The 26,117-nt window shown below is 31.7% G+C and overlaps 2 protein-coding genes across 2 annotated transcripts; both read left to right on the top strand.

The window, feature by feature from the left end:
* Positions 1–4,826: 4,826 nt before the first annotated feature.
* cers4b (ceramide synthase 4b) lies at positions 4,827–21,383 on the top strand. The gene is made up of 11 exons (XM_058793199.1): positions 4,827–5,245; positions 6,915–7,085; positions 9,117–9,234; positions 12,124–12,242; positions 13,385–13,442; positions 13,799–13,849; positions 14,997–15,089; positions 16,677–16,805; positions 18,868–18,974; positions 19,186–19,342; positions 20,725–21,383. The coding sequence occupies exons 2-11, from the start codon at positions 6,916–6,918 to the stop codon at positions 20,932–20,934; spliced, it is 1,212 nt and encodes a 403-aa protein (XP_058649182.1). The 5' UTR covers positions 4,827–5,245; position 6,915; the 3' UTR covers positions 20,935–21,383.
* Positions 21,384–22,576: 1,193 nt separating this feature from the next.
* uba52 (ubiquitin A-52 residue ribosomal protein fusion product 1) lies at positions 22,577–25,643 on the top strand. The gene is made up of 5 exons (XM_058765444.1): positions 22,577–22,626; positions 23,323–23,432; positions 25,073–25,159; positions 25,272–25,374; positions 25,482–25,643. Exons 2-5 carry the CDS (start codon positions 23,330–23,332, stop codon positions 25,573–25,575), a joined length of 387 nt encoding a protein of 128 aa, XP_058621427.1. The 5' UTR covers positions 22,577–22,626; positions 23,323–23,329; the 3' UTR covers positions 25,576–25,643.
* Positions 25,644–26,117: the final 474 nt, after the last annotated feature.

Genomic DNA, 26,117 nt, shown 5'->3' with positions numbered 1-26,117 from the left:
CTCTCAGCTGTATTATATGTTGGTCTTTCACAATTAATCAGGCACATCTCCGAACACCCCACATGCATCAGAAAAGTCCCTCAACATTACCAGCCCATTAACCTGTTTATTAATTTGTCAAAAAACAACAGCCTGCATATCTAATGCTGATTTCCAAGCAGCACCATCGCAGCGATCAGGGAATGTTATGAACAGACATTCTTTCATTGACATTAATAGAATGTTCATTATAAAACGGATAGTTCCGGTCCTTGATTCTGATTGGTTGAGCCAAGTTCGAAGCTGTTGTAAATTACACTATAAACATACACCTTTGTTTATTTGTGTGTTGCTCGGCAACAACTTTGTTGGAACCACAACCGTTTCTGAGGAACTACATTGTTTGGCGGAAGAATAATGTTTTTATCAATATCATTACACTTTACTTGCTCTGTTTTATTTTGTGAAACCTTACTATGTATATATGGAATAACCGTTTTATAAAAGCAATAAGCCCCGTGAAGCGTGAATTTATAACCGCTAAGGGGGTTGTACAACGCCCCTTAGCTGTTATAAATTCACTGTAAACCACGGCTTCTTGCGGCTTATTGCTTTATTAAAACCCGTTTAATCAAACATTAATAAAGTTATAAGAACGTTCCAAAAACATTACATTGAGAACATCCGACCTAAAAAACGTTATTGATTGAAAGTTGTAAAAACGTTCCGTTAGATGGATAGCAGCTATATTCTTGTTGTGCATCATGTCTTCATCAATACAAACTGACACTGATTTTTTACGGGAAATAAACTCTTCAGAAGGGGTGAAAGGTCAGGCTCGGTTTATTTTCTCCTTGTGCGGCAGTAAACGTGTCGCTGTAGTTTATGTTCGGTCTCTGATTAAGAGACACATCATGTATTGATTATGGTGTGCTGTAAATCCTACAGATATCGACAGCAGCTCTGAGTCTGGGCTGGAAGACGTGAAGCGGCTGTGGAGGCAGGTTAGTTTCACAAACCTCCTCAAATGCTTATTATGGGGTCTTAAAAAATATGAAATATTCAATGCTTCGTTCATATTTTAGCAATCGTGCAAAGAAACTAATGCCATAGATAGTGTTTAATAAGGACATTTTCTATAGGGCATTGTTTTGTATTTAATATTGGTGTCACGTAGCCAGACCTTCCATTATCAGCATAACGTTAAGTGCATTGCAACTTCTATCTGAGAAACGCCCACTTAAGACAGAAAGAGACCGTCAGAGTTTGTTTTTACGTGACATTTAACATTGCCAGAAACTGCATAGCCTTCAGACAGCGAAAATACAACTGGCAGTTTTATCCAGCGCTTGCAAAACTTTGTGCACAATATGTGTCTGAACATTAATTTATTTATTATGCTGACTGATTGAAGTAATGCAAGCATTTCTGTTCCAATTCCTTGCATTAAGCGCCATCTACTGGTGAAAATGAGTATTACAGCTGAATAAATGTGCAGTGCAAAAGGTGCAATAACTAAATATTTTCAATATACTTGCACTCACCACAGTATTATTATTATGTTTGTATTAAATTGCAGAAAATACTGTAGAAATTCTGTTTTTGAACTAAAACTTCAGGTAAAATAATTTCTATAGACATCATTTGGTGATACTTTAAGGAATGTGTAACTTTTGTATGCTAATTATTTAAGAAACCTTTTCTTATAAAAAACATATATACATGTGTGTGTGTGTGTGTGTGTGTGTGTGTGTGTGTGTGTGTACTGGTTTTTGTGGTTTACGGGGACAAAATTTGTATAATGACATGGGTATGACAGAGGTATTACAATTTGAAGGTGGTTTATGAGGACAATGCCTATATCCCCGTAAAACAAAAGGCTTAAAAAAACATACTAAATGGTGTTTTTTTTTTAAATCTAAAAATGCAGACAGTCTCCTGTAAGGGGTAGGTTTAGGTGTAGGGTTGGTGTAGGACAATAGCACATACAGTTTGTACAGTAGAAAAACCATTACGCCTATGGAGAGTCCCCGTAAACCACTAAAACAAACATGTGTGTGTGTGTGTGTATAATTAATACTTATAAATGATTAAATAAATATTTCATAATTAATTAGGTAGTAGTAGTAGGAGGAGGAGGAGTATTTATAATAATTATAATAATAATAAAAAGTAATCAACCTAATCTTCCATGCTGAAAATCATTATGTCTAATAATAACAACACTGAGCTCTTTATATCCTGACATCCACAGTTATAAGCTTCAATATGAGCTTCATATTCTGAGCTGCCGTTAACAACAAAGATGAGATGAATCATCATGATCAAATAATAATAATAATTCACTTTCTAAGGTTCAAAAGAGGAAGAAACTGTATAAACGCTCTCCTAAAGAAACCAGTTGTAAGCCTGATTTGAAGTGGATTTTGGAGAGACCCAGTAAACATCACGTTCCAGCTCAGCCTCCATCTCATTAGTGAAAACTGCAGACACACAAAAGAGTTCAGCTTCACTTCACCACAACAAAACACAGCAATCTGACAGGAGACCTTCATCAGACAAATGAACCATCATGTTAGAATGTGATTTAGCTGATGTACAGACATCATTTATATTGTAACATAATGACAATTAACATATTATAGTTTAAATGTATATTGAATACGATTAGTGAAACATATTGACCCACTTAAGCATGCATGTTTATGTAATTTCATATTTTTTAAATTAATTGTACTGCTGAATGGACAGGCATGTATATGGTAAACTCAAGTTTCCTTTAATTTCATTTCGATTGAAATCTGCATGTCATGGATTTATGTAATTGCACATTCCATTTAACGTGTATTAAGTATTTTATGTACTTTTTTGACTATTTGTGACCCTGGACCACAAAACCAGTCTTAAGTCGCTGGGGTATATTTATAGCAATAGCCAAAAATACATTGTATGGGTCAAAATTATCAATTTTTCTTTTATGCCAAAAATCATTAGCATATTAAGTAAAGATCGTGTTCCATGAAGATATTTTGTACATTTCTTAACTTAAATGTATCAAAACGTAATTTTTGATTAGTAATATGCATTGCTAAGAACTTCATCTGGACGACTTTAAAGGTGATTTTCTCAATATTTAGATTTTTATGCACCCTCAGATTCCAGATTTTCAAATAGTTGTATCTCAGCCAAATATTGTCCGATCATAACAAACCATACATCAATTATTCAGCTTTCAGGTGATGTATAAATCTCAATTTCGAAAAATTGACACTTAAGACTGGTTTTGTCATCCAGGGTCACATTTCACATTACAGTTTTTAAAAGTGTACTGAAGTGTGTTAAGAAAGAGTCATGAAATTGTCTGTTTTTAAGTACACTTAAGTCATCTTTTATTTCATTCATATTATATTAACTGCAAGGAAGGTTTTTTTTTTTTTTTTTGCCAAAACATGCCAAAATGAACATTTACTAAAACCAAAGCAGTTAAATGATTTCAAATCGACCCCTATGTGCACTTGCTAATGTTCAGTGCATGTGTCACGCAAGGAATGCTGCATGTAACTGCAGGAAAACAACACCCTGCATCACTGAGCCATGTCAACAAAACTAACCCTGACACTTGCCTGCATTAAACGAGTGTCATCTGCAATGCCAGGCATGTGATCAGAGGTGAAAGTGTGATTGCATCGATGGACTGTCTGCATCTTATCACACTCTCATCATGTGAACCTCCTCCATTATCTGATAAAGTATACTTTCACATTTCACCCACAGTGAACAATGTGAGCGTACAGTATGAGCTTATATTACACACTAGAACGAGAACAAGTAAAGGAATGGAACTTAACCCAACAGATTGATGCAATAATTTATTAGGGGTGAATTCACCCAGAGGGGACGTCTGTTTGAGAAAAACTAGAGCATGGAATCTGGCTAAGAGACAGACGCTTACAAAACACAATGTAGTAGCCTTCAGTATCAGATGTTAGATTTGTCCCTTGCTTTTTTCTCCACTATGGGCTTTGTACACCACGGTACTGTGTAGATACCATATTTATAACATGGTATTTACAAGCTACTCCAAGTTAGGCTAAAGTGTCCAAAAACATGCTAATATCACAGTTCTTTAAATTATGTTTGTTATTTACGAAAATTAATCATGTTTTTTTGTTTTGTTTTTTGTCTTGTTTATATTATCTGTTCTAATATCATGTCCAAAACAGTGTCTGATTATATTTGTTAGATTTGTCCGAAACACAGTTATACCACAGTTTTTGTTATATTTGTCTTGTTCATGCTGTGCGTTCTAATCATATTCAAAAACATGCTGCTAATGCCACAGTTTTGATTATTTTTGATGTTTTGTTTGTTAGCCTTTCTGTAGGCTATGTCCAAATCATGCTAATACCACAGTTTTTGGTTATTTGTCGTATATGCTTGCCTCTTCTAATATATCATGTCCAAAAACATGTTAATACCACAGATTTCGATTATTTTTGGTGTTATTAGTTTTGTTTATGCTAAAATCTCTTCTTAAAATCTTTTCTTGGCTGCAGCGCTGTAGGCCATGGCAAACTCATCAAATCAGTTCATATGTGATTGAAAACAGAACATTAATGTGTAATTTTCCTTAGGCTATAGAAAGGATAAGAATTATGTCTGTTTGTACTGTATTTGATGGAAAGCTTTGTCCGATTAGCAAACGAGCCGATTCCGTTTAATGAATCGTTTGAAAGATTGCGCCCATCAGAAACGAGCAGTTCAAAAGAACCGAATCGCCTAAACGACTCGGACTTCCGAGCATCATCTCCTGGACCAATAGGCGTCTCGACACACCCACAGACGGACAACAGTCTCTAGTAAAGAGCAGACGGTCGGTCTCACTTTTATCAGACGGACATCACGAACCTCAGCATTTATTTTTCACATTCATCTCAAGGTGTAGGATTCCGGAGCGAAAGGATTCGGATCTTCCGGTTTATTTTTATTGGATATTTATTTCTAAATAATTTACCGCAACGGTACCAAGGGCAGGCTGCAGAGAATGTCGTATGCAGATTATTTAAATATTTTGTAATGTAGTATTTTTTTTTTTTTTTTTTTGCATTGCGATTGGGCGGCGATTGTTTTATGAGCAAGATTCTGAATGCAAGTCTCTCCATGGAAATTAATTTGCGTAAAATCCGCTGATCAGAACTGCGCATATCATCACACACCATCACAGCCAATATCACCATCATCTTCATCCGGCAGAGGACATAAGCAGGTATTAGACATTTCCCTGTAGGATTTGTTGATTTTGTAATGCCTGATGTTATGAATGTGTCTCATGACTATAAACGTGCTGAAGATTGTTTATTTCTCGTGAGCAAGAATGTGTCGTTGTTTAAGCAGATATCAGCAGTCATCTGTCGGTCAGGTGTGTTCCAGCAGGTGTGCTGTGAAAAACATTTAATACAGACGAGAAAGATAACTGACAGTACATGTGCAATGATTTATCTGATGGGCATGATGACTTTTCTCTTGGTACATCAGATAAATGTGTTTGTGTTTGTCTGTAATGGACCTAATTGTGTAATACAGGGTTTCAAATGTGGGGTCAAAATTTCATTTAAAAATTTTTTTGTTTGTTTGTTTGGTTGGATTTTTATGGCTGTCCAAGTTGTGTATTTAAAAAAATATACTGAAACAGGTTTAACATATGCTTACATTCACATTCACAATTTACAAAATGTAATGTTCATATTAATAATTAATTTAGTAATGGTTTTGCTTTATAAAGACTGGTTAGAAATCAGGAAGTTATTTGCAATTATTTTTATATATTTTTTATTTTTCTCATGATTTTTTTTTTTTTCTAAAATAAAAATCTTTGTTGAAAAAGTATTTAAGAAATTGTTAATGTCAAATTAATTTAAAAAATCTAAATATATTCCTGATAATATTTTAACTTTTTTTTAAAATTATTATGATAGCAACATCACTGAAAAAAAAATGATACTAAATTTTTTTAAGGTAAGTGGTTGCATTCAATTTATTAAATAAACAAATTTTGTTGAAAGTTAGTCAACTAAATTTGTTTATTTAAATGTAGCTAAAATGAATTGATTGCAACCACTTACCTTAAAATGTTTTAGTAAATTCAGTGAATCATTTTTTTTCTTCTCTTTTTTTTTGGAAGTAAGTATTTAAATAATAATCAAATAAAATATTATTTTGAATAATAATATTAGTAATCATCACACATATGAAAATACCTTGGTTTATATTATGTAATATTTACACAACAATATAAAGCAATGTAAAAATGTAACAATGTAAAGGTCAATTATTTAATTTTGGAAAATTGGATTTAATTGTCTCAATAATATTATATTGAATATTTTTCTCACACAGTATAAATGCATTTCTACTCATAAAAATATACAGCCTTCTTTATATTTATGAACGGGGTCACGAGCGTTTGGAGGTCTTTAGCATAAAAAAGTTTGCAAACACTTGGTTTAATGTACATATTTGATATATGCAAAAATCTGGGTTTAAAATATTATAGAAAAAATAATTAGTAAAATAAAATAAGTATAATAAAAAGATCAATAATTATATTATTTCAAACAATTTGAGCATGGAAATCCTCCCCAATCTCTGAAAAAAATGATTTCTAAAAAAATCAATCCTCATCCAGTAATCATGAATGATTGGAAAGGTCATGGAAAAGACATGGAAATTCATTGGTCAGGACTAAAGTGTGGAAATGTTACGTGGTATATGAATATGATAATCATTCAGCACCACCGATCCAGTCATCTGAGAGTATCACTGTGCCATAGAATCAGCACAGAACGGTTTGTAAGGCATTTATGCTAAGTTTTTCCCATGAATTGAGTGCTTTCCCAGTAATTGAAGAGCTGTGTATTTTGTTTCTGCCTCTGAAGGATGGAGCAGATCAGTCAGTGGCTCTGGAAGCAGGAGTACTGGCTTCCTCCGGGAATCAGCTGGGCAGATATGGAGAAGATGGAGGGCTCTCGGCGTCCTCTCCCGCGGGATCTGCTCCTGGCTCTGCCTCTAGCTCTGGGATTCATCATGCTTCGTTACGCTTTTGAGAGGTGACTGATGACTTTATCAGGTCCTGAGGGCTTTAGATGTAATTAATGAATTAATAACAGAATACAAGTTAAATTACAAAAAGTACAACAGTATTTTTTGGGCATTCTTTGAGCAGGGATGTGAATTTCCCCCCTATATTTTCTGCCTGAATATGACCCATTATTATTATTATTGATAATAATAATAATAATAATAATACATACAAAATTGTGTACATTTTAAAGTTTATTATTATTCCAAGACACATATATTTTTAATTGACCTGCTTGATTTTTATTATTTAAATAACAAATAATATTATGTTCAATAATAATAATACAACTAATAATAATACATGTATTATTATTATTATTAAATACAAAAGTTTATTTTACAGTACAATGTTATTATTGCAAGAGTAATGTTTCTTTATTGATTTGTTTAATTTGTCAATTTAAATAATAATGCAATAAAATATTATTTGAATAAAAATAAATAATAATAATAGTATTATTATTATTATTATTAAATATTTAATAGTAAATACTTAAATACTTTTTAATATTTTACACCACAATAGTATTATTGAAATAATGATATGTTTCTTTATTGATGTGTTTGATTTTTATAATTTATATAAAATAAACATTATTTTGAATAATAATAATTGGTATAATTATTACTTATTTATTTATTTATTTTTCCTAAATTTATTTTTCAATAAAATATTACTGTTGGAATAGCAATATATGTCTTTATTGATTTGTTTGATTTTTATATTTAAATAATAATCCAAAATATATTGAATAATAATAATAATAATTATTATTATTATTATTATTGTATCGTCCTATTGAATGAGAATAAATAACAAGCTGTCCTTAGTTTTTGTCCTTGTTTAAGGTACGTGACTCAGAATCTGTGATGATCTGAATCATCACACTATATATCAAAATACCCTGACACCATCACTAAATAATATAATAAAATAATTTGTTAGCAGAACAATTTGTGCATCATGCATAAAACCATTCAGAAGACCATAGCATTTTCTTCAAAAAGGTAAACATCTAGTCATGATTTTACTTTATTTTGGGACGTGTCTCAGTGCTCAGTGCTCTTTCTGTACTGCTAACTGAGTTGTTTGTTACTTGTTAGTATTCCACTAGTCTCTCTCATGCATGTGTGCTTGAATGTTTAGTATGCACGCTTGAATCTGCTGTATCTCTGAATGCAATCAGTCTCTTTGTTTAGTTTTGCGCGTCTGGCGTCTGCTGTGCTGTAACTTTACACCTGTCTTTGTGCGTGACGGCACGGCAAGCAGGTGTGTGTTTCTGTGTATCATGTGTGTGTGTGTGAGCTAAACCTGACAAAATCTCCAAAAACCTCCCTTTGGGGACGTCCTAATTTGTAAAACCAGTTTAAAAATAAAGTAAACAACGTTTTTTTGAAATTGTAAAAATGCAGAAAGTCTCCTGTAAGGGGTAGGTTTAGGTGTAGGGCAATAGCACATACAGTTTGTACAGTATAAAACAATAGAAGTCTATGAAAGTCCTCACAAGTATAGAAAAACAAACATGTGTGTGTGTGTGTGTGTGTGTGTGTATGTGTAGCCAGAGGGTGCAGATGAAGGCTGGTGTGTTATAGGAAGGGAGGGAGACGCTTTATTAACAAACAGAAGCAGGCAGACGCAGTGTGTGTGTGTGTCGTTGCTGCAGCAGCTGATCGCTATAGCAACACAAAGAGCCTGTCATGTCAGCTGATGCTGTGACCTGTTTCACCCACCATTGATCACCATTTCCACGTCTAATTAAAGTCCAACCAATGCAAACATATTCATATACAATAACAGTGTTTGTGTAGGTAATATTAAACAATAATCATAATTGCATTTCGATGTACAATCTCCTCCTGAGTAACCTGTGATCAATGCATGCTCTTACTTTCTGTGAGGATGTGAATAAAGGTCTCGTTTAGTCACAAAAAGACATTGATGAAATGCATCTTGTGTCCTGAATGCTTTCTTTCCCATCTCTCTCTCTCTCTTGCAGACGTGTGGCGCTTCCTCTCAGCAGAGTTTTAGGAGTGAAAGATCAGGTTCGGTTGAAAGTCGCTCCTGCCCCAAATTTAGAGGCATTTTACACTAAAAACAGCAGACAGCCGACACAGGTGAGTACACACACACACACACACACACACACACACACACACACATACACAGATTTACTGAGCAATCTAAGTGAGGACATACCATAGACATCTGTTGTTTATATCAGAAATTGAATGTTTTTAATATTTAAATATATATTTTTTAATATTGTCATGTATTATTATGTATTATTTTTTAATGTGTTTTTGTGCTTTGAGTATTATAAAGATGCATTACAAATAAAATATATATAATTGAATATGAACATATATGTATATACAATATATTATTATTATTATTATTATTATATGCTATTTGGCATTAGCTATTGAAAAAAAAAATAATTCAGCCCAGTGTAAATAAAACTATTAAAATCATTTTCAGTAATTTAAATAAAGCTAAATATTAGATACAAAACAAAAACCAAAATAAAAATAAATAAAAGCTCAATTGAAAAATAAAAATAAAATAAAAATGCAAACACACGTAACAAAAAACTAACTAAAATTAAAACAAAAATTAAAATAAATAAAAGCTACAGTAAAATATATACAAATAATAAAAATGACAAAAGCACATAACAAAATTACTAAAACTAATTAAAATTCAAATGAAAGCTGAATAAAAATATGAATAAATACTATTATATAATATAATATTATATAAATATACTGTATAATTCTATAAAATACTATACACTATAAAATATTATACAGTGTAAAAACTATAATGCTATAAAAGTATATAAATAATACACTATTTTGGCACCATCTTTTAGAATTTAAGAAACAATTTTATGTATGAATCATTTTTACCTTTAAATCCACAAATATCTGGGGACAGATATTTTATATTCTACAGTACAATTTTATTTTTGCAATAGAAATATATTTCTGATTTTTATAATTGAAATATTATTATTTTGTCATTACAAAATGGTATTGAATCCTGTATAATTTAAGAAGCATTATTAGAATTTAAGAAACATCTTTTAATAATTAAGAAACCCTTCGCTTTGAACACATCCACTAATATCTGGGGACGGATTCGTCCCTGAAGTAAACTAACACCTGCACTCGTACAAACACACATTAAACACACGTATGAATCTACTTGCATTTATGCAAATATACACTGAGAGATTATTCTCCAAAAGTTGTTGTTTTGCATCTTCCTTTCCTGGTAAATCCCACAGTGCTTTGTAAACGAGTGTGTGGATGTGTAACCACACACGGGAAGAGAGCCAATGCGTTTTTAACAGGCACATGGGCAGCTCAGAACAAGTCTTTAATTGTGCTGATCGTTATCTCTCTGATTAATGAAGCTTGATTCAAAGAGCAAGAAATGCGTTGCAGTATGACAAATGCTACAGGTGACATAAAAATGTGCTTCATGTGATTGAATTGAACTGGTTATTTAAGCCAAAAATATGATTTAATGTCTTTAATGATTTAAAATCGACTTTATCTGAAATGAATTCAGTTCGTATGAAGCTTATGAAGGTAGTGAGGAAAGGAAATATGCATGTATATTTCATAATGCAAGAGAAAGCTGCACAAACAGTGTGTTGTAAGGAACCTGATAGTGTTGACATTTCTTTTGGACGTGGATCCATTGTGTTGCCAGTTAGCGTCTTTTTCTGGAGTTCATTTCATTATTATAATGTCTTTGTTTTTCTTGACAGATGAATTTCTGGTTATAATTTACATAATTTCTATGGATGAGTTTGCTGTAAATAGGCTTTATGGTTAGTAGCGTATATCTTACTGGTATTCTCCTGTATGTTTGTTTTTTGGCTCTCACACACCATTCCTTTGTAATTATAAATAATATTTATATAACTGAAAAAGGTGTAGGCTGAAGTATAAGCTTATTTTACCTTTTTATTTTATTCATTAAATTATATTATATTTATGGCCGATGAAAAAGCATTTTTGTCACATTGTTATTGTTAACTAAAACTATTAAAAATAACTTTTAAGGATTTAAATAAAGCTAGAAAAATAAAATTAGGAATGTTGTCTTGGCAACCAGTTTAAGTGGAAGTAATTACTAAAACTGAAATAAAAACAAATGACAAAAGCACATAGTAAAATTACTAAAATTAAAATGAAAACTGAAATAAAAATAAATTAAAGCTACACTGAAATATATTAAAAAATAATTAAAACGAGAAAAGCACATAACAAAAATGCTAAAACGAACTAAAATTAAAATGAAAACTGAATAAAAATAGCTCAAAAGCTAAAGTCTAAATCAGAAGCTTATTTTGCCTTTTTATTCACTTCTATATAAAACATACAAAACAAAACAGTTATCGGTTAAATTTCATTAGACATTTATGCAACTCAAAACTACTCTTTTGATCAATTAAAACAATTGTTTCATATGTTTCATACACAAATTATTGATTCATATATTTTAAATATATTAAATATAATAATATAATAAATTTAATAAATATGCATAATAAAAATATATAATATAATATAATAAATTAAATTAATAATAATACATTTAATAATTACATTTAATTAAAAATGTTATTTTAGATTTATGTGAATTATTAATTAATAAATGTTTAGAAATAGTATTATATTAATAGATAATAATTATAATAGTAAATTAATTATTAAATTATATAATTATTCAGGTAAATATTTTTATCACTGAATTTTTAAATGTGTGTGTGTTTCTGTTTTATGGGTCTTTGTAATGAGGATTATTTGGGAAAAGACTAGTAAAAACTTGTAAAGTGGCAGTTTGTTTACTTCACATGCTCAGGCATGAGTTATAATCTGTGGTAATCATTATCACAGATGCTGCAATTAGACCTATTCTATTTAACCAGAACTTTTATTGTCCATTGTGAAATAATGCCTCATGTCACTCTGCATTAATCCATCTAGAGCGAGATCACCAGCCTGGTTAACCAGTGCCACCTGACTCACAGACAAGTGGAGACCTGGTTTCGTAACCGCAGGAACCTGGACAGACCCAGCAACAGTAAGAAGTTTTGCGAGGCCAGGTAAATTCACCTCAGGCATTTGCTTTTGATAATATCACAATCATAGCTCCACAGAGAACTGATCACATGGCCCTGCAGCATACTGTATCTGCTCATTTTGTGCTGCTGATTCCAAAACTAGTGTCTGTTTCGCTGGAGCACGTCACACTTTCACTCAAAATATGATGCATTTTGTCGCATTTTGCTTTCGACAAGCATTTGTCAGGTTCATATTCTCCTTAATCAGCAGAAAAAACATCACAAACACTCGATTCCTGTCTGAATCTGAGCCACATCACAACTATCTGTTCCGTTCTCAGCCCATAATGCATGACATTTTTTTATGCATAATCATGATTTCAAGGGCAGAATTATGTCCAGTGATGAAGAAAACGCAAACATGAGCCTGATGTTTTTTGCTGCATCCAAACAGAAAATGACAGATTTTGTGAAAAAATGCAATAAATGCTAATTTTGTAAATTGCGTCAAATGCATATTAAATGAAGATTGTAAGTTAAATCATGTATTTTAAATACTTCTTTTGACATTGACTGCTTTTTTTATGTTATTAAATCTATGTAAAATTTGCAAAACCTTCATTCTTACTTTATAATAATATTGGGGCTTTTTGGAAGTCAATAAATCAAATCACTTCATCGTCAAAATACACTTATCTCTACAAAAATCTTAAGTAACACTTTTAATCCATTACCATTTAAACAGTTGTCCATGTAGTCTCTCAATAAATATGAGCGTGTGAAATGGAATTATAAAGTAACTCCATTTTAATTGTTACAGCATTTATGTAGTTATTAAATGAATTATAAAATAACTACGGAAATGTTGTTTAAACTAGTTTTAGATATAAAGTTCAGCATTGATATATATTAAAAAAATGCTCATCAAGGCTGCATTTATTTGATCAAAAAACTTTTGACATTTGACTGCTTTTGTTACTTTGACATGTGCATTAAAGCTGATGCAAATAGATAACATTTGAAAAACCTTCATTCTTATTTTGTGAAAAAACATTGATATTTTTGAACTCAGCATCATCAAATTTTGCCCAAAAAAAGTGGAAATGGTTTTTCAAGATGCAGGGCTGTGTAGTAAATCAGTTTTTTTATTTTTTACCAGAGTAACTTATCTTTTGTTTCCCCAGCTGGAGGTTTGTGTTCTACCTGGTTGCTTTCACCGCAGGATTGGCGTCTTTAATTAACGTGAGTAGACATTTGAAGTTTTATTCCCTTGTGAACCCAAATGTGTCTTGGGGTTGGTGTCTTTTGAGTCGTCTCCTAATTAGGGTCCCCTAGTTAAAGTCTGGTTTACTCAGAAGCCTTAAACGCTTTAAAGCAACACGAAGGAGAGCTTGAACAAGCCTGAGCTTTGTTGTTTTGCACGCACACAGTTCTAATGTTTTTCTGAAACACAACACAGGCCCTCGGGACTCGGTGTGCTTTTCACTGTATGACTGGCTCTTTTGTTGTCAGACGCTTAAAGGAAGTAGTTTTGTTGTCGGTGTTTGATTTTAATGGCGGTTGTGTGAAAGTGACCGCAGTGTTTGTTTTCCTCATAGACGCCGTGGTTCTGGGATCAGAGAGAGTGCTGGAGAGGATTTCCTCAACAGGTGAGCTCACCTGTCTGTATTACACACAGAATACTTCATGTACACGCAGCATGCAGAGACTCCATACGCAAAATCAGACTAGATTCTTAAGTTTTGTTTTATTTTTTTACCTTTGTTCAGCGAGGATGCATTAAATTGATCAGTAAAGACATTTATAATGTTACAAAAAATGTCCATTTCAAATAAATGCTGTTCTTTTGAACTTTCTATTCTTTAGAGAATCCTGAAAAATAAAATGTGTCTTAAGTTTTCTCAAAGATATTCAGCAGCGCAAGTGTTTTCAACATTGATAATAATCAGAAATGTTTCTCGAGCAGGAAATCAGTATATTAGAATGATTTCTGAAGAATCATGTGACGCTGAAGACTGGAGTAATGATGCTGAAAATTCAGCTTCGATCACAGGAATAAATTACATTTTACAATATATTCACTTAGAAAACAGATATTTGAAATTTTAATAATATTTCACAATTTTTTACAGTATTTCTGATCAAATGAATGCAGGCCTGGTGAACAGAGGAGACTCTTTCAAAAACGTTATGTACAGAAATATATATTAGACTCATACTGCAGGTTTGTGCCTATATGAGTCATATTTTAGCATAATCAGAAAAATCTACCTGTAATATCAAGAAAAATTACAACATTTCTTCGTATAGATGCTGGTTTTGATAACATATTTACAATTGCAGTCAAAAGTTAAATTGATATTTCTCATAATTTTAAAAATGCTTCTGCTTAAATTCCTAAAATTAGTGTTGATGAATTTTTATATTTTCCATTTTAGTTCGTTTTAGTGATTTTCTGGTCAATTGTATTTGTTTATTATTATTATTACTACTATTATTATTTGTGTAAGTATGTCTGTGTGGTATTTATAAATTTTAGTTTTAGTTTTAGTAATTTTAGTACATCAAGTTAAGCTAAATGAAAATGAAAAATTAGTAATTAAAATGCGAGATGTTGCCTTGGCAACTTTTGAGTTTTTTATTTTTAATTTTTTTAAAGTTTATTGTATTTCAAGCAATGAAAAAGCTTTTTAATGGTTTTAGTTCCCTATAATAACCCTGCGTAGAGGTGATGAAATGTGTGTATTCTTTGCTGTGAGCCCTGTTTTCACTCAGGTCCTGTGTTTGTGTCTCTAGCCGGTTCAGGACGTTCATTACTGGTACTACATGCTTGAGCTGGGCTTCTACTGGTCACTGCTGCTCTGTGTGTCTGTGGACGTCAAGAGAAAAGTAAGATCTCACACAATAGTGTCCCACAGGGGAGTTATTTGCTTTCTGAATGTTTTATGATGACCTCGTGTTACGCAAAACCCTTTGTGTGTTACCTGGTCAGAGTTTCTCTTTCAAAACGAATGTCCTTTTAGAGCTGCTCAATTATTTACTTTGCTAGCTGCTCACCTGTGATTTGAACATTCTTTCATAATATTTAATAATTTATTATACGAATGTCACGCAGAGTAACATATTATTGCTCAGTGGAGACCTAATTGAGTTTTTAGTTGCATTTCATTTTAATATCACACTTTTATGTTTAGTTCCTCCTTTGGAGAACAACAGTTGTCATCCATTAAGAGTTCATATTGAGATCTCTGTCTTTTAATTGAGACGTTCATCTCTTGAGCACAGTTTAAGACCTTGTTTGAAATCAGGTTACTGAGTCTTTTAGAGGAGAAACATCTGAGAAAATGTGTAAAGGTCTCCATTTGCTCTGCATTTGATCTCATTGCTGCGTTGGAGAAGTTAAAGAGAAATTCATCACTCTATGACAGTGATAAATATGGGCCTGTATGTATCCCAGAAAAAAATCTACCTGTAATATCAAGGAAAATGACAGCATTTCCACACAACTTGAGTTTAAATTTCGCCCAAAAATGAACATTTTCTGAAAATGTGCTCACCCTCAGTCCATTCAAGATGTAGATGAGTTTGTTTCTTCATCAGATTAGAAGAAACGTGTCATTGCATCACTTGCTCACTGATGTTTCCTCTGCAGTGAATGGGTGCCGTCAGAATGAGAGTCCAAACAGCTGATAAAAAGAAAACCATCAGTTAACATCTGGAGAAGACAAAAGCTGAAACAAATCCATCATCAAGACATTTTTAACTTCAAACTACTGCTTCTGGCTAAAATACGAGTCCATAATCCATAATAACGCTTCCTCCAGTGAAAAAGTGTTCTGGTCTGAATCAGGAGAGAAATCTGCAGATCAAGCACTGTTTACAGTCCAAAACAGCTCTAAACAAATACGTGGCTGGATTTTGATGTGAGAGACAACAGGAGATGCACCTTTTCACTGGAGGAAGGATTAATATGAATTATGGACTCATATTTTAGCCGGAAGCAGTAGTTTGAAGTTAAAATGTCTTAATGCTGGATTTGTTTCAGCTTTTGTCTTCTCCAGATGTTAACTGATGGACTGGAGTGGTGTGGATTATTGTGATGTTTTTATCAGCTGTTTGGACTCTCATTCTGACGGCACCCATTCACTGCAGAGCATCCATTGCTGAGACACTGATGCACTGCTACATTTCTCCGAATCTGATGAAGAAACAAACTCATCTCGGATGGCCCGAGGTGAGCACATTTTTAAGCAAATTTTCATTTGTGTGTGAACAGTTTCTTTAAACACTTGAAGGGTTGGGAAATGAAAGAGATTTCGTGTGTGGTTTTCTTCCTTGAGTGTGTCAGCAGTACATTATCTATTGTCCAGACGGATTTGTCGTTCGGTTGTTTCAGGTTTAATTTCCTGTCAGTACCGCCCACCATAAAACCAGTTACTGATATTCTTTTGTCCTTTTCCATTAATTCTGCTTTAGGATTTTAAAGAACAGATCGTCCATCATTTCGCCACCATCTTCTTGCTGGGTTTCTCATACTGCTCCAACTACATTCGGATCGGGACCCTGGTGATGCTCGTCCACGACTCCTCTGACTTCCTGCTGGAGGTACGATCTCAACCGCCGAGTCACGCATTCATGCTCAGAAACAATGAGTCTAACACGGCTGGGAAAATCCCCAAACATATCACCATCTGATGACTTCACTCCTGTTTCCTGTTGAAGTCAAACCTGTTCCTGGGTCACCGTTCGCAGTGACCTTTACACTTTGTTTTGGCTTTATGACGTTTTGTGCTTCAGAGAAATTTGGATTTTTATGTGGTTTCACAACTTAAAATGTACAACTTCAACTTAATTTATTTATTTATGTTAGTTTGTATATTTTCAGTTTAATTTTAATTAAAGTTTTAGTATTTTTTGTCTTTTCTTAATTTTCTTTGTTATCATTTAATTATATATATATATATATATATATATATATATATATATATATATATATATTAGTGCTGTCAAATTTAAGTGATGTTGTTCACATAATATATGTGTGTATACTGTGTATATTTATTATGTATATATAAATACACACCCATGCATGTATATTTTTAAGAAAAATGTTATGTATATATATTAAATATATTTATATATAATATAAATTATATGAATATAAAATATACATGTAAATACATGTAAATATTTTCAAAATATATACTGTATGTGTGTATTTATATATACATAATAAATATACACAGTACACACACATATATTATGTAAATAAAACTTTTATTTTGGATGCAATTAGTCACGATTAATCATTTGACAGCACTAAAATATATATATATATGTATATATATATATATATATATATATATATATGGTCAATGACGAAAAAGGGTTTAAGCATAAAAACAATAAGTGTAATACTGCTTTAAATTGCTGTTGTTTTCCCCCCAAAAATAAAAATGTTTTCTGTTTAATTTAATTGCAATTTTGTTTTCGTTTTTCTGAGCCCAAAAAATAATTATCATACATTTTCCCTGATTTACAGAAGACACCCACTAAAATGTCATTCAGTGTAACAATCTTGTCAGGAATATTTACAACAAAAATCAATTTATGACATATTAAAAGACTAATTACTTTCACCCCAAATACAAATTAGTTGTAATTTTACATTTTTAAAATTTGCCTAAAAATCCTAGGTTTTGCCCATTTGTCAGTAAGAATTTTTTACTCATTTAAAACACAATAAAATGTAATATGCTCCCTTTTATATATTTTAATATGTACAAGTCAGACTAAACATGTTGTTTGAATTTTTACATAAATACTGTGTTACACTGAATGACAATGTAACATTATTTCAACTAAATTTTGACATTTTATTCTCCAAAAACTTATTTGAAACCTTAAAAGTAGACACTTTACTTACATTTAATGTGCTTTTAGGACATAAAATCACTTTTGTAAATTTCTTTTGATGCAGACATATGTATATATAATTTATTTTCAATTCAGTTTTAGTAATTTTAGTATTTCAACTTTATTTATTCAGCTAGTTGCTAAGGAAACATTTCAAATTTTTGTTTTAAATTATTTCATTTTTATTTTTATGTGTATATTTTCACATATACACATATGTATATTATATATATATATATATATATATATATATATATATATATATTGCTATTTAGCTTTAATTATTTCAGTTTAATTTGAGTAATTCTAGTTTCAACTTTATTTGTTATTTGCCAAAACATTTCTCATTTTAGTTTGTTTCTTTTTAACTGTTTTCATTGAACTTTTTATAAACATAACAATATACGCATAGCATTTACTTAAAATATTAATACTTAAAAACTAAATCAATTTTAAAAAATGGATAAATAAATAACCATACAAAATGGAAAAAAACAGAGACAGCTTAAAATAAATAAAAGAAGAAAGAAAGAAAGAGAAGAAACCGTTAACAACTTAAAATAAAAACAAATACATAACTACAAAAAGCCCCTTACAACATTTTAAAGATCAAGCAAATACTTTTTGATCACTGCCCAGCTTTGTTGGAAATGTATTAAAACTAAAACTGTATAAGTTTAAGTTATATTGTAATTTAGTTCAAATTTAGCTAAAATAGTAGCTCAACAAAATGTCTCTGGTTTTTCCACAGTCTGCCAAAATGTTTAACTATGCCGGCTGGAAGAAAACTTGCGATTCGTTATTTGTGATTTTTGCTGCTGTATTCCTGGTTACACGCCTGGTTGTGTTTCCCAGCAAGTAAGAACTTTAAACTCTTTAAATCATGAAGTATCAGATGACATTGTCTTCAGTTTCTATTTCAAAACACTTCACTTTTAATGTCACATTATCTATTTCAGTTGCTGTAATAGAAATAGGCTGCTCTTAGATTTGGTTCCTGTGCATTGTTTTTCTCAGTGTTTAAGCAGTGTGTGTGTGTGTGTGTGTGTGTGTTTTCTCTCCTGTATAGGATCATCTACACCACTCTGGTTTTGTCAATGGAAGTGTTTGAGCCCTTTATGGGATATTATTTCTTTAATGCGCTGCTGCTGGTGCTGCAGGCGCTGCACATTTATTGGGCTTATCTCATCCTCAGAATGATCTACAAGTTTCTCTTCTTAGGAAAAGTAAGTCAATCCTTCCGTGCATCATATCTGCATGTCCCAGAAACGATGTAGACACTCGTATGTCTGAATTAAATTACCTAACAGTGGATTTTTAAGTATTATATATACTGTCAGAGTATTTATTGATATTGTGAATAAGCTTTTATTTTTATATTTTCAGTTTAATTGTAGTTTAAGTTTTTGTAGTTCTGTTATGTGCTTTTGTCTTTTTTATTAGTTTTAGTTTTTTATACATATATTTCTATTTGGCATTAATTTATTTTTATTTCAGTTTTAGTTTTAATTTTAGAATTTCAACTTAAATTATTTATTTCAGTTAGTTTTATTATTATTTGTATGTTTAATTTATTTATTTTTATTATTTATTTTTAGTTTCAGTAATTTTAGAACTTCAAATTAAATTATTTATTTTATTTACATTTATATTGTTAGTTTTAATTAAAAACAAACAACTTTAGTTAAAATTTTGTAATTTTGCAGTGCTTCTGTCATTTTATTACTTTTAGTTTTTATATATATTTCTTTTAGCTTTAATTGATTTTAATTTCATTCTTAATTTTAGTAAACTTAAATTATTTATTTGAGTTAGTTCTATTATTATTTGTGTTTAATTAATTTTGTGCTTTTTCATATTTATTTATTTATTTATTTTTATTTTTAGTTTCAGTAATTTTAGAACTTCAACTTAAATTATTTATTTCAGTTCATTTTACTTTTATTTTCATATATTGTAAATTTTAATTAAGTTTTAGTACTTTTGTTATGTGGTTTTGTCATTTCTATTAGTTTTTATGTATATATATATATATATATATATATGTTTCTCTTTAGCTTTAATTATTTTTATTTCAGTTATAATTTTAGTCATTTTAAATTAATTTAAATTATTTATTTTGGTGAATTTTATTTGTATATTTTCAGTTTAATTTTAATCTTAGTTTAGTTTAATTCAGTGTTTTTTGTCATTTTTATTCATTTTGTGTTTTATTTTTCTATTTAGCTTTAGCTTTTATTTCAGTTTTATTAAGATCAGTAGGTCAACTTGAATTATTTCAGTTAGTTAAAAACATTTCTAATTTTTGTTTAAATTTTTAAATTTATTTTTTTTAATGTTTGCATTTTATTTTATGCATTTCAGTTTCAAAATTTTTTTTTTATTACTTTTAGTTTTAGTTAACTACAACACTGTTGCATACATAACACAACATCTGATTTGCCAGTGTGATTTGTGCTCAAAGGAACTTTTCTCTCTTTTTTTTATTATATGAACTAATTTCAAAAGCATTGCACATTGTGATCATTTATTTGACTGACATATATTGGTGACTTCAAATAAACCCAAAGATCTTTAACCTGCCTGACTTTGACCTTCTCTGCTCCAGCTGGACAAGGACGAGCGCAGCGATGTTGAAAGTGACCCAGAGGAGGAGGAGAACGAGGAAGAGGAAGAGAAGGAGGAAGATCGGTCTTCTTGGAGGAAGAGGAAGGTGGTTCTGGACTCCAGGCTGGCGATGCTCAACTCCAGCTGTGTCTTAAATAACTTGACTAATCAGAAAGCCAATGCGAACAGAAGACTGCCGAAAGCCAGATAGCAGCGCTGCGGTCAGACGGAGACGTGTTACTCCTTCATCCATACTGAGATTATCAGAAACAAATACACTACTTCAGAGACAACTCATTTACACCAGTAACCAGCTCAAGTACTTGTGAGGAAGAGGTAGAGGTGAATTTCTCTTTGTTTAATAGTCGCACCTCATATCACTACTAAAAGAGTAGAATTGAATGGAAATTAAAAGACTTGCTGACGTTTGCATTTAGTTCATGACAGATCAACAGTGCAAACCCATATCAGTAATGTTCAGTCTGTAGCCCATAAATGACTTTTATCTGAAAATACTCTGTATTTACTGTATGATGAAAATACTCTGTTTGAAATGAATTATTTGTTTTGTAAATATAGATATAGATTTCATTTTGAATGTCACTATGGAATATGTTTTAATGTACTCTGGTAGAATATATGAATATACTGTGAAATATCTTGCCTTGTCTTTTCTTTGTATATATATATATATTTTACTTTACATATATAATTTATTATTAATATAAATATTACATTGTAAATTATTGTGACAAATCACATATAGTGTGTAATGAAGATATTTTATAATTAAAAATACATTTATTTAAAAAATATATATATACATTTAAAAATATTCTTAAATATTTAATTTAACATTTATTAATTACAACACTGTATATGTATTAATATTGTATCTAATATATAATAAGGTATTACATTTTATTTTATTTTATATATACATGTATAAATATAAATATATATATATATATATATATATATATATAAAATGACATATTATTGTTAATGCTGCCAAAGCGATTAATCGTGATTAATCGCATCCAAAATAAAAAATTGTTTACATAATATACGAGTGTGTACTATGTATATTTATTATGTACATGTAAATACAAACACATGCATGTATATATTTAATAAAAATATATTATATATTAAATATATTCATATAGAATATAAAATATAATAATATAAATATATAAATGTATATATTTTCAAAATATATACTGAATGTGTGTGTATTAATATATACATAATAAATAAACACAGTACACGCAGATATATTATGTAAACAAAAACTTTTACTTTGAATTATTTTTATTAAATATTATGCATGTATATAATTAATGTAAATATTAATTTGTAAATTACTGTAACAATTCACACATTTTATTCTACATTTCAGATTTAATAATAACATAATTTAATAAAGATTTAATAATATATGTGTATGTATGTGTATTATTATTATAAATATTACATTTTAAATTATTGTGACAAATCACACAACAGTTTTAATTCTACATATTTAATAATGTTTATTAATAATCTCAGACATACATGTATAGCAGGTTTTAGACACCAAACCTCACCCAAGATTCACAGTATACACATAATAAATAACAGCTTGTCACAGAAATGCAGAAACCGATAATGCATTTGTATAAAACCAGCGCACACCTTATTTTAGGTGCTTTAACTCTGATTCTGAAGAACTCGTATCTTAATGAAAGCGGCGAAAATGTTTATGTTGGTTTGAAAACCCATCGAGTGCCAGCGGCGCGCTGCAGTTCTGCTCCGCTCCTGCAGGCGGCGGCAAAGCCGCTTCAACGCTCAAATACACGCGATCTTCACGCACGAGAAACGCGTCGTTCTCTTTCCGCCCGGATCAGCAGCGACTGCGAGGGTGAGGATTACTCTCCGCGCGATTGTGTAGTTTTTACGTCTTTTCTCTCCTTATTCACCTTTCTGGTTGTGTGAATGTCTACATAAGATGTTTATGTTCGTGAATGGAGCGATTAAAGCTGGTTATGCGGTGGATTGAGACGCGTTGGTGTGGTTTGAAGCCGAGTGTGTCGTGATGAAGTGTCATGGCCGCTTCTGCCATGTGTGTGAGAGAAACTCCTGACAGAAAAACACGCTGAATTCACACCAAACATACAGTAAAGCGACAGAAACCTACAAAACATGCTTATATTTACGTGAACATGCTTGCATTATTCTGTTAGCTGGAGTTTGTAACGTTACGGGTCCCTGTCAGCGTTTGAACGACACAAAACTCATTTATGATGTGCAGTAAAGTCAGATACTAGATCACTATTTGGTGTTTTTGATACCATATATCTTGTAATAAGCCATGGTACATGGCCATCATCTTCAAATCATGGAAGTACCGTTACCGTTGTATTACAGATGATAGCGATGTATTATTGTAACGTGGTATAAATGAAAATAACCAGTAATGTCTCAACAGGACAAAACTATTGCATTGTAATATTTTTTGCTGTTTCTGTTCCTGTGATGATCAGTGCACTTGGCAGATGCTGATCGGGAACTGATGTGTGATGCTCTCATCGACATTGTGTCTTTTTCTCTGTGACAGTTGCAAAATGCAGATCTTTGTGAAAACTTTGACCGGTAAGACCATCACCCTCGAGGTCGAGCCCAGCGACACCATCGAGAATGTGAAGGCCAAGATCCAGGACAAGGAGGGTGTGTATGAGCTTCAGCTGATGCTGGTGTCTGTGGCGGTAACGAAAACAGGGTTTCTTTAAGGGTCTTAAACTCTTAATTTGCCCTTCCACCAATGAAGGCCTTAAAATGTCTTTTAGGTGCTAAAAGTCTTCAGTGTATTGCAAAATACATTGTGTGTATATACACTATATTGTCTAAAGTTTTGGGTCACCAGTAATTTCCATGAGTACAAATCTTAATGTTTAAGCATATAATGATATTCTAGGGAATTGTGTGCTTCTAATTTTAAAGAAACAGTTAGGACAGGACCCTTTTCTACTCTGTGTATAAGACAAGGTTCAAAAATAATTGATTGAGTCAGTGCGGAAGAACTTGACTGGTCTGCAGAAAGCCAAGTCCTGATCCAAACTGGTGTTACTTTAAATGTAGATCTTGAGCCAAAAACTCTTTAACAAACACCAATGACTTGTACATACACTATATGGACAAAAGTATTGGGACACCCCCTTCTTTAGAACAGAATAGGGCACTTCCAAAACTGTGGCAACAAAGATGGAAACATAATTCATGTATTTAAAAATTGTATTTCCATCTCTGTTGCAACAGTTTTGGAAGTGTCTAAAATGACTATCACATATGTACAAGTCATTGGTGTTTGCTAAAGAGTTTTTGGCTCAAGATCTGCATTTAAAGTCACACCAGAGATGTTCAGCTTGGATCAGGACTTGGCTTTCTGCAGACCAGTCAAGTTCTTCCACACTGACTCAATCAATCATTTCTTTTTGAACCTTGCCTTATACACAGAGTAGAAAAGGGTCCTGTCCAAACTGTTGCTATAAAATTAGAAGCACACAATTCCCTAGAATATCATTATATGCTTAAACATTAAGATTTGTACTCATGGAAATTACTAAAGTAGTCAAACCTGTTCATTAGAAGGGGGTGCCAATACTTTTGGCAATATTGTGTATATGTGTGTAAAATGTAAAAATATTTCTGTATTTTTATTTTCTAGTACAATATATCTAAACATCTTTAAATCAAGATACATTTACTTGAGATGCAAACTGAAGATGTGAAGTTATGTTTTCTAAGGAATTAAACAAAATTAAGTGAGTTTATGCTTTAAACAATAATGGGTGTCTGTCAGTGGAGAATTTAATTTTCAAATTCAGAACTTTTTCTTTTTCTGAGCAGATATTTCTTTTTGTCTTAAAAATTTGCGCTCTTCATTTTTATACCCTTCTCAGAAAACAAAACTTAAGTCATTTTGCTTCTGAAGTAAATATATCTTGATTTAAGAATCCAGACATTTTCACTGGAAAACAAGACACAGTTACTAAGGAAGATTTGTGTTTCCATGGATTTATTCCTTAAATTTTTACTTGGTCTGATAAAGATCTTGAAGTCTTATGTTTGCTGTCATAAAACTCGCAGAAGCCCTGTATAAAGATATAAGCTGAATGAATCATGCTCTGCTTGCTGAGGGGAAAAACTGTAAGTTAGTGGTCTTTCTTCAGACCAATAACATGTCTTTTTATGTTTTTTTTTTATTATTATAATTTTTTCTTCAGGCCACTGGCATCTTTTATTTATATTTATTTATTATGTATTTTTTCCATTCTCCATGCACTAGCATGTCTTTATTTTATCCTCAGGCATCCCACCTGACCAGCAGCGTCTGATTTTCGCTGGCAAGCAGTTGGAAGACGGTCGCACGCTTTCAGACTACAACATTCAGAAAGGTGTGTAAACACTGGACTGTCTTTAAAAAGAAAACCACTTTCACGTACATAACTTCTGCTGTTGCTCAAGAGCTCCTGTATTTATTCGGCTGATGTTTGTGGTTTTTGTCAGAGTCCACCCTCCACCTGGTGCTGCGTCTCAGAGGAGGCATCATCGAGCCGTCCCTCAGACAGCTGGCCCAGAAATACAACTGCGAGAAGATGATCTGCCGCAAGTAAGAGCGCACGCTTCACTTTTAACGTCTAGCGATGGACTCTCGTTCAGGTCATGTGTTGATGATGGTTGAGAATGTAATGATAATGAAGCCATGTTCTCTCTCAGGTGTTACGCCCGTCTGCACCCACGTGCCGTCAACTGCCGCAAGAAGAAGTGCGGCCACACCAACAACCTGCGTCCCAAGAAGAAGCTGAAGTAGACTGGAACATCGCTGTGTTTCAGGAGCTGCAGGAGAGTCTTTGTTCAAATAAAATGTTGTTGAAAACAGTTGCCTGGAATTTGTCTGTTCATTTGCCAACTATTGCACTTTTATCATGTTCTTTTCCTTATGTGTAAAAAATTAACCTTACCATTATGTTTTTCTAACCATTGTGTGTCTTTATACTCCCCTGAGGACATTTTCAAGTGGATTTCAATGTAATCACTGGTTCAGGTTTTGGAAACTTAACTTTTTTTAAATTTTTATAAAGGTTTTGAAAAAATTACATTTTGTGCATTTAAAACAAAACGCTGTGAAATGCTTCTTTGCAGAGGCAGTTAACCTATAGTCTGCAATATTAAGTCACAACAGCCTAGAATATCGAATCTTAAAAAAATAAATAATTATAATGGGGATGTTTTTGCAGACATTTTAAGCCAAGCCTGTTGCTAATATAAAATTAATGTCAAATTTTTTTTAAATGCAAGCAGTAAAAAATGTCTTTCATGTAAGCATTTCATATATCATGAATGATTTTGAAA

The sequence above is a fragment of the Onychostoma macrolepis genome, chromosome 02, assembly GCF_012432095.1.
Source record: "Onychostoma macrolepis isolate SWU-2019 chromosome 02, ASM1243209v1, whole genome shotgun sequence".
Taxonomy (NCBI): Eukaryota; Metazoa; Chordata; class Actinopteri; order Cypriniformes; family Cyprinidae; genus Onychostoma; species Onychostoma macrolepis.
This window is presented reverse-complemented; position numbering and strand designations above follow the sequence as displayed.

Bases quoted from the DNA above. Each gene is read 5' to 3' on its own strand.
- cers4b (XM_058793199.1), top strand. From the start codon at position 6,916: ATGGAGCAGATCAGTCAGTGGCTCTGGAAGCAGGAGTACTGGCTTCCT. The intron at 13,443-13,798 runs GTGAGTAGACAT...TTTTCCTCATAG, and splicing joins GATTGGCGTCTTTAATTAAC to ACGCCGTGGTTCTGGGATCA. The intron at 16,806-18,867 runs GTACGATCTCAA...GTTTTTCCACAG, and splicing joins CCTCTGACTTCCTGCTGGAG to TCTGCCAAAATGTTTAACTA.
- uba52 (XM_058765444.1), top strand. From the start codon at position 23,330: ATGCAGATCTTTGTGAAAACTTTGACCGGTAAGACCATCACCCTCGAG. The intron at 25,160-25,271 runs GTGTGTAAACAC...GGTTTTTGTCAG, and splicing joins AGACTACAACATTCAGAAAG to AGTCCACCCTCCACCTGGTG. The intron at 25,375-25,481 runs GTAAGAGCGCAC...GTTCTCTCTCAG, and splicing joins GAGAAGATGATCTGCCGCAA to GTGTTACGCCCGTCTGCACC.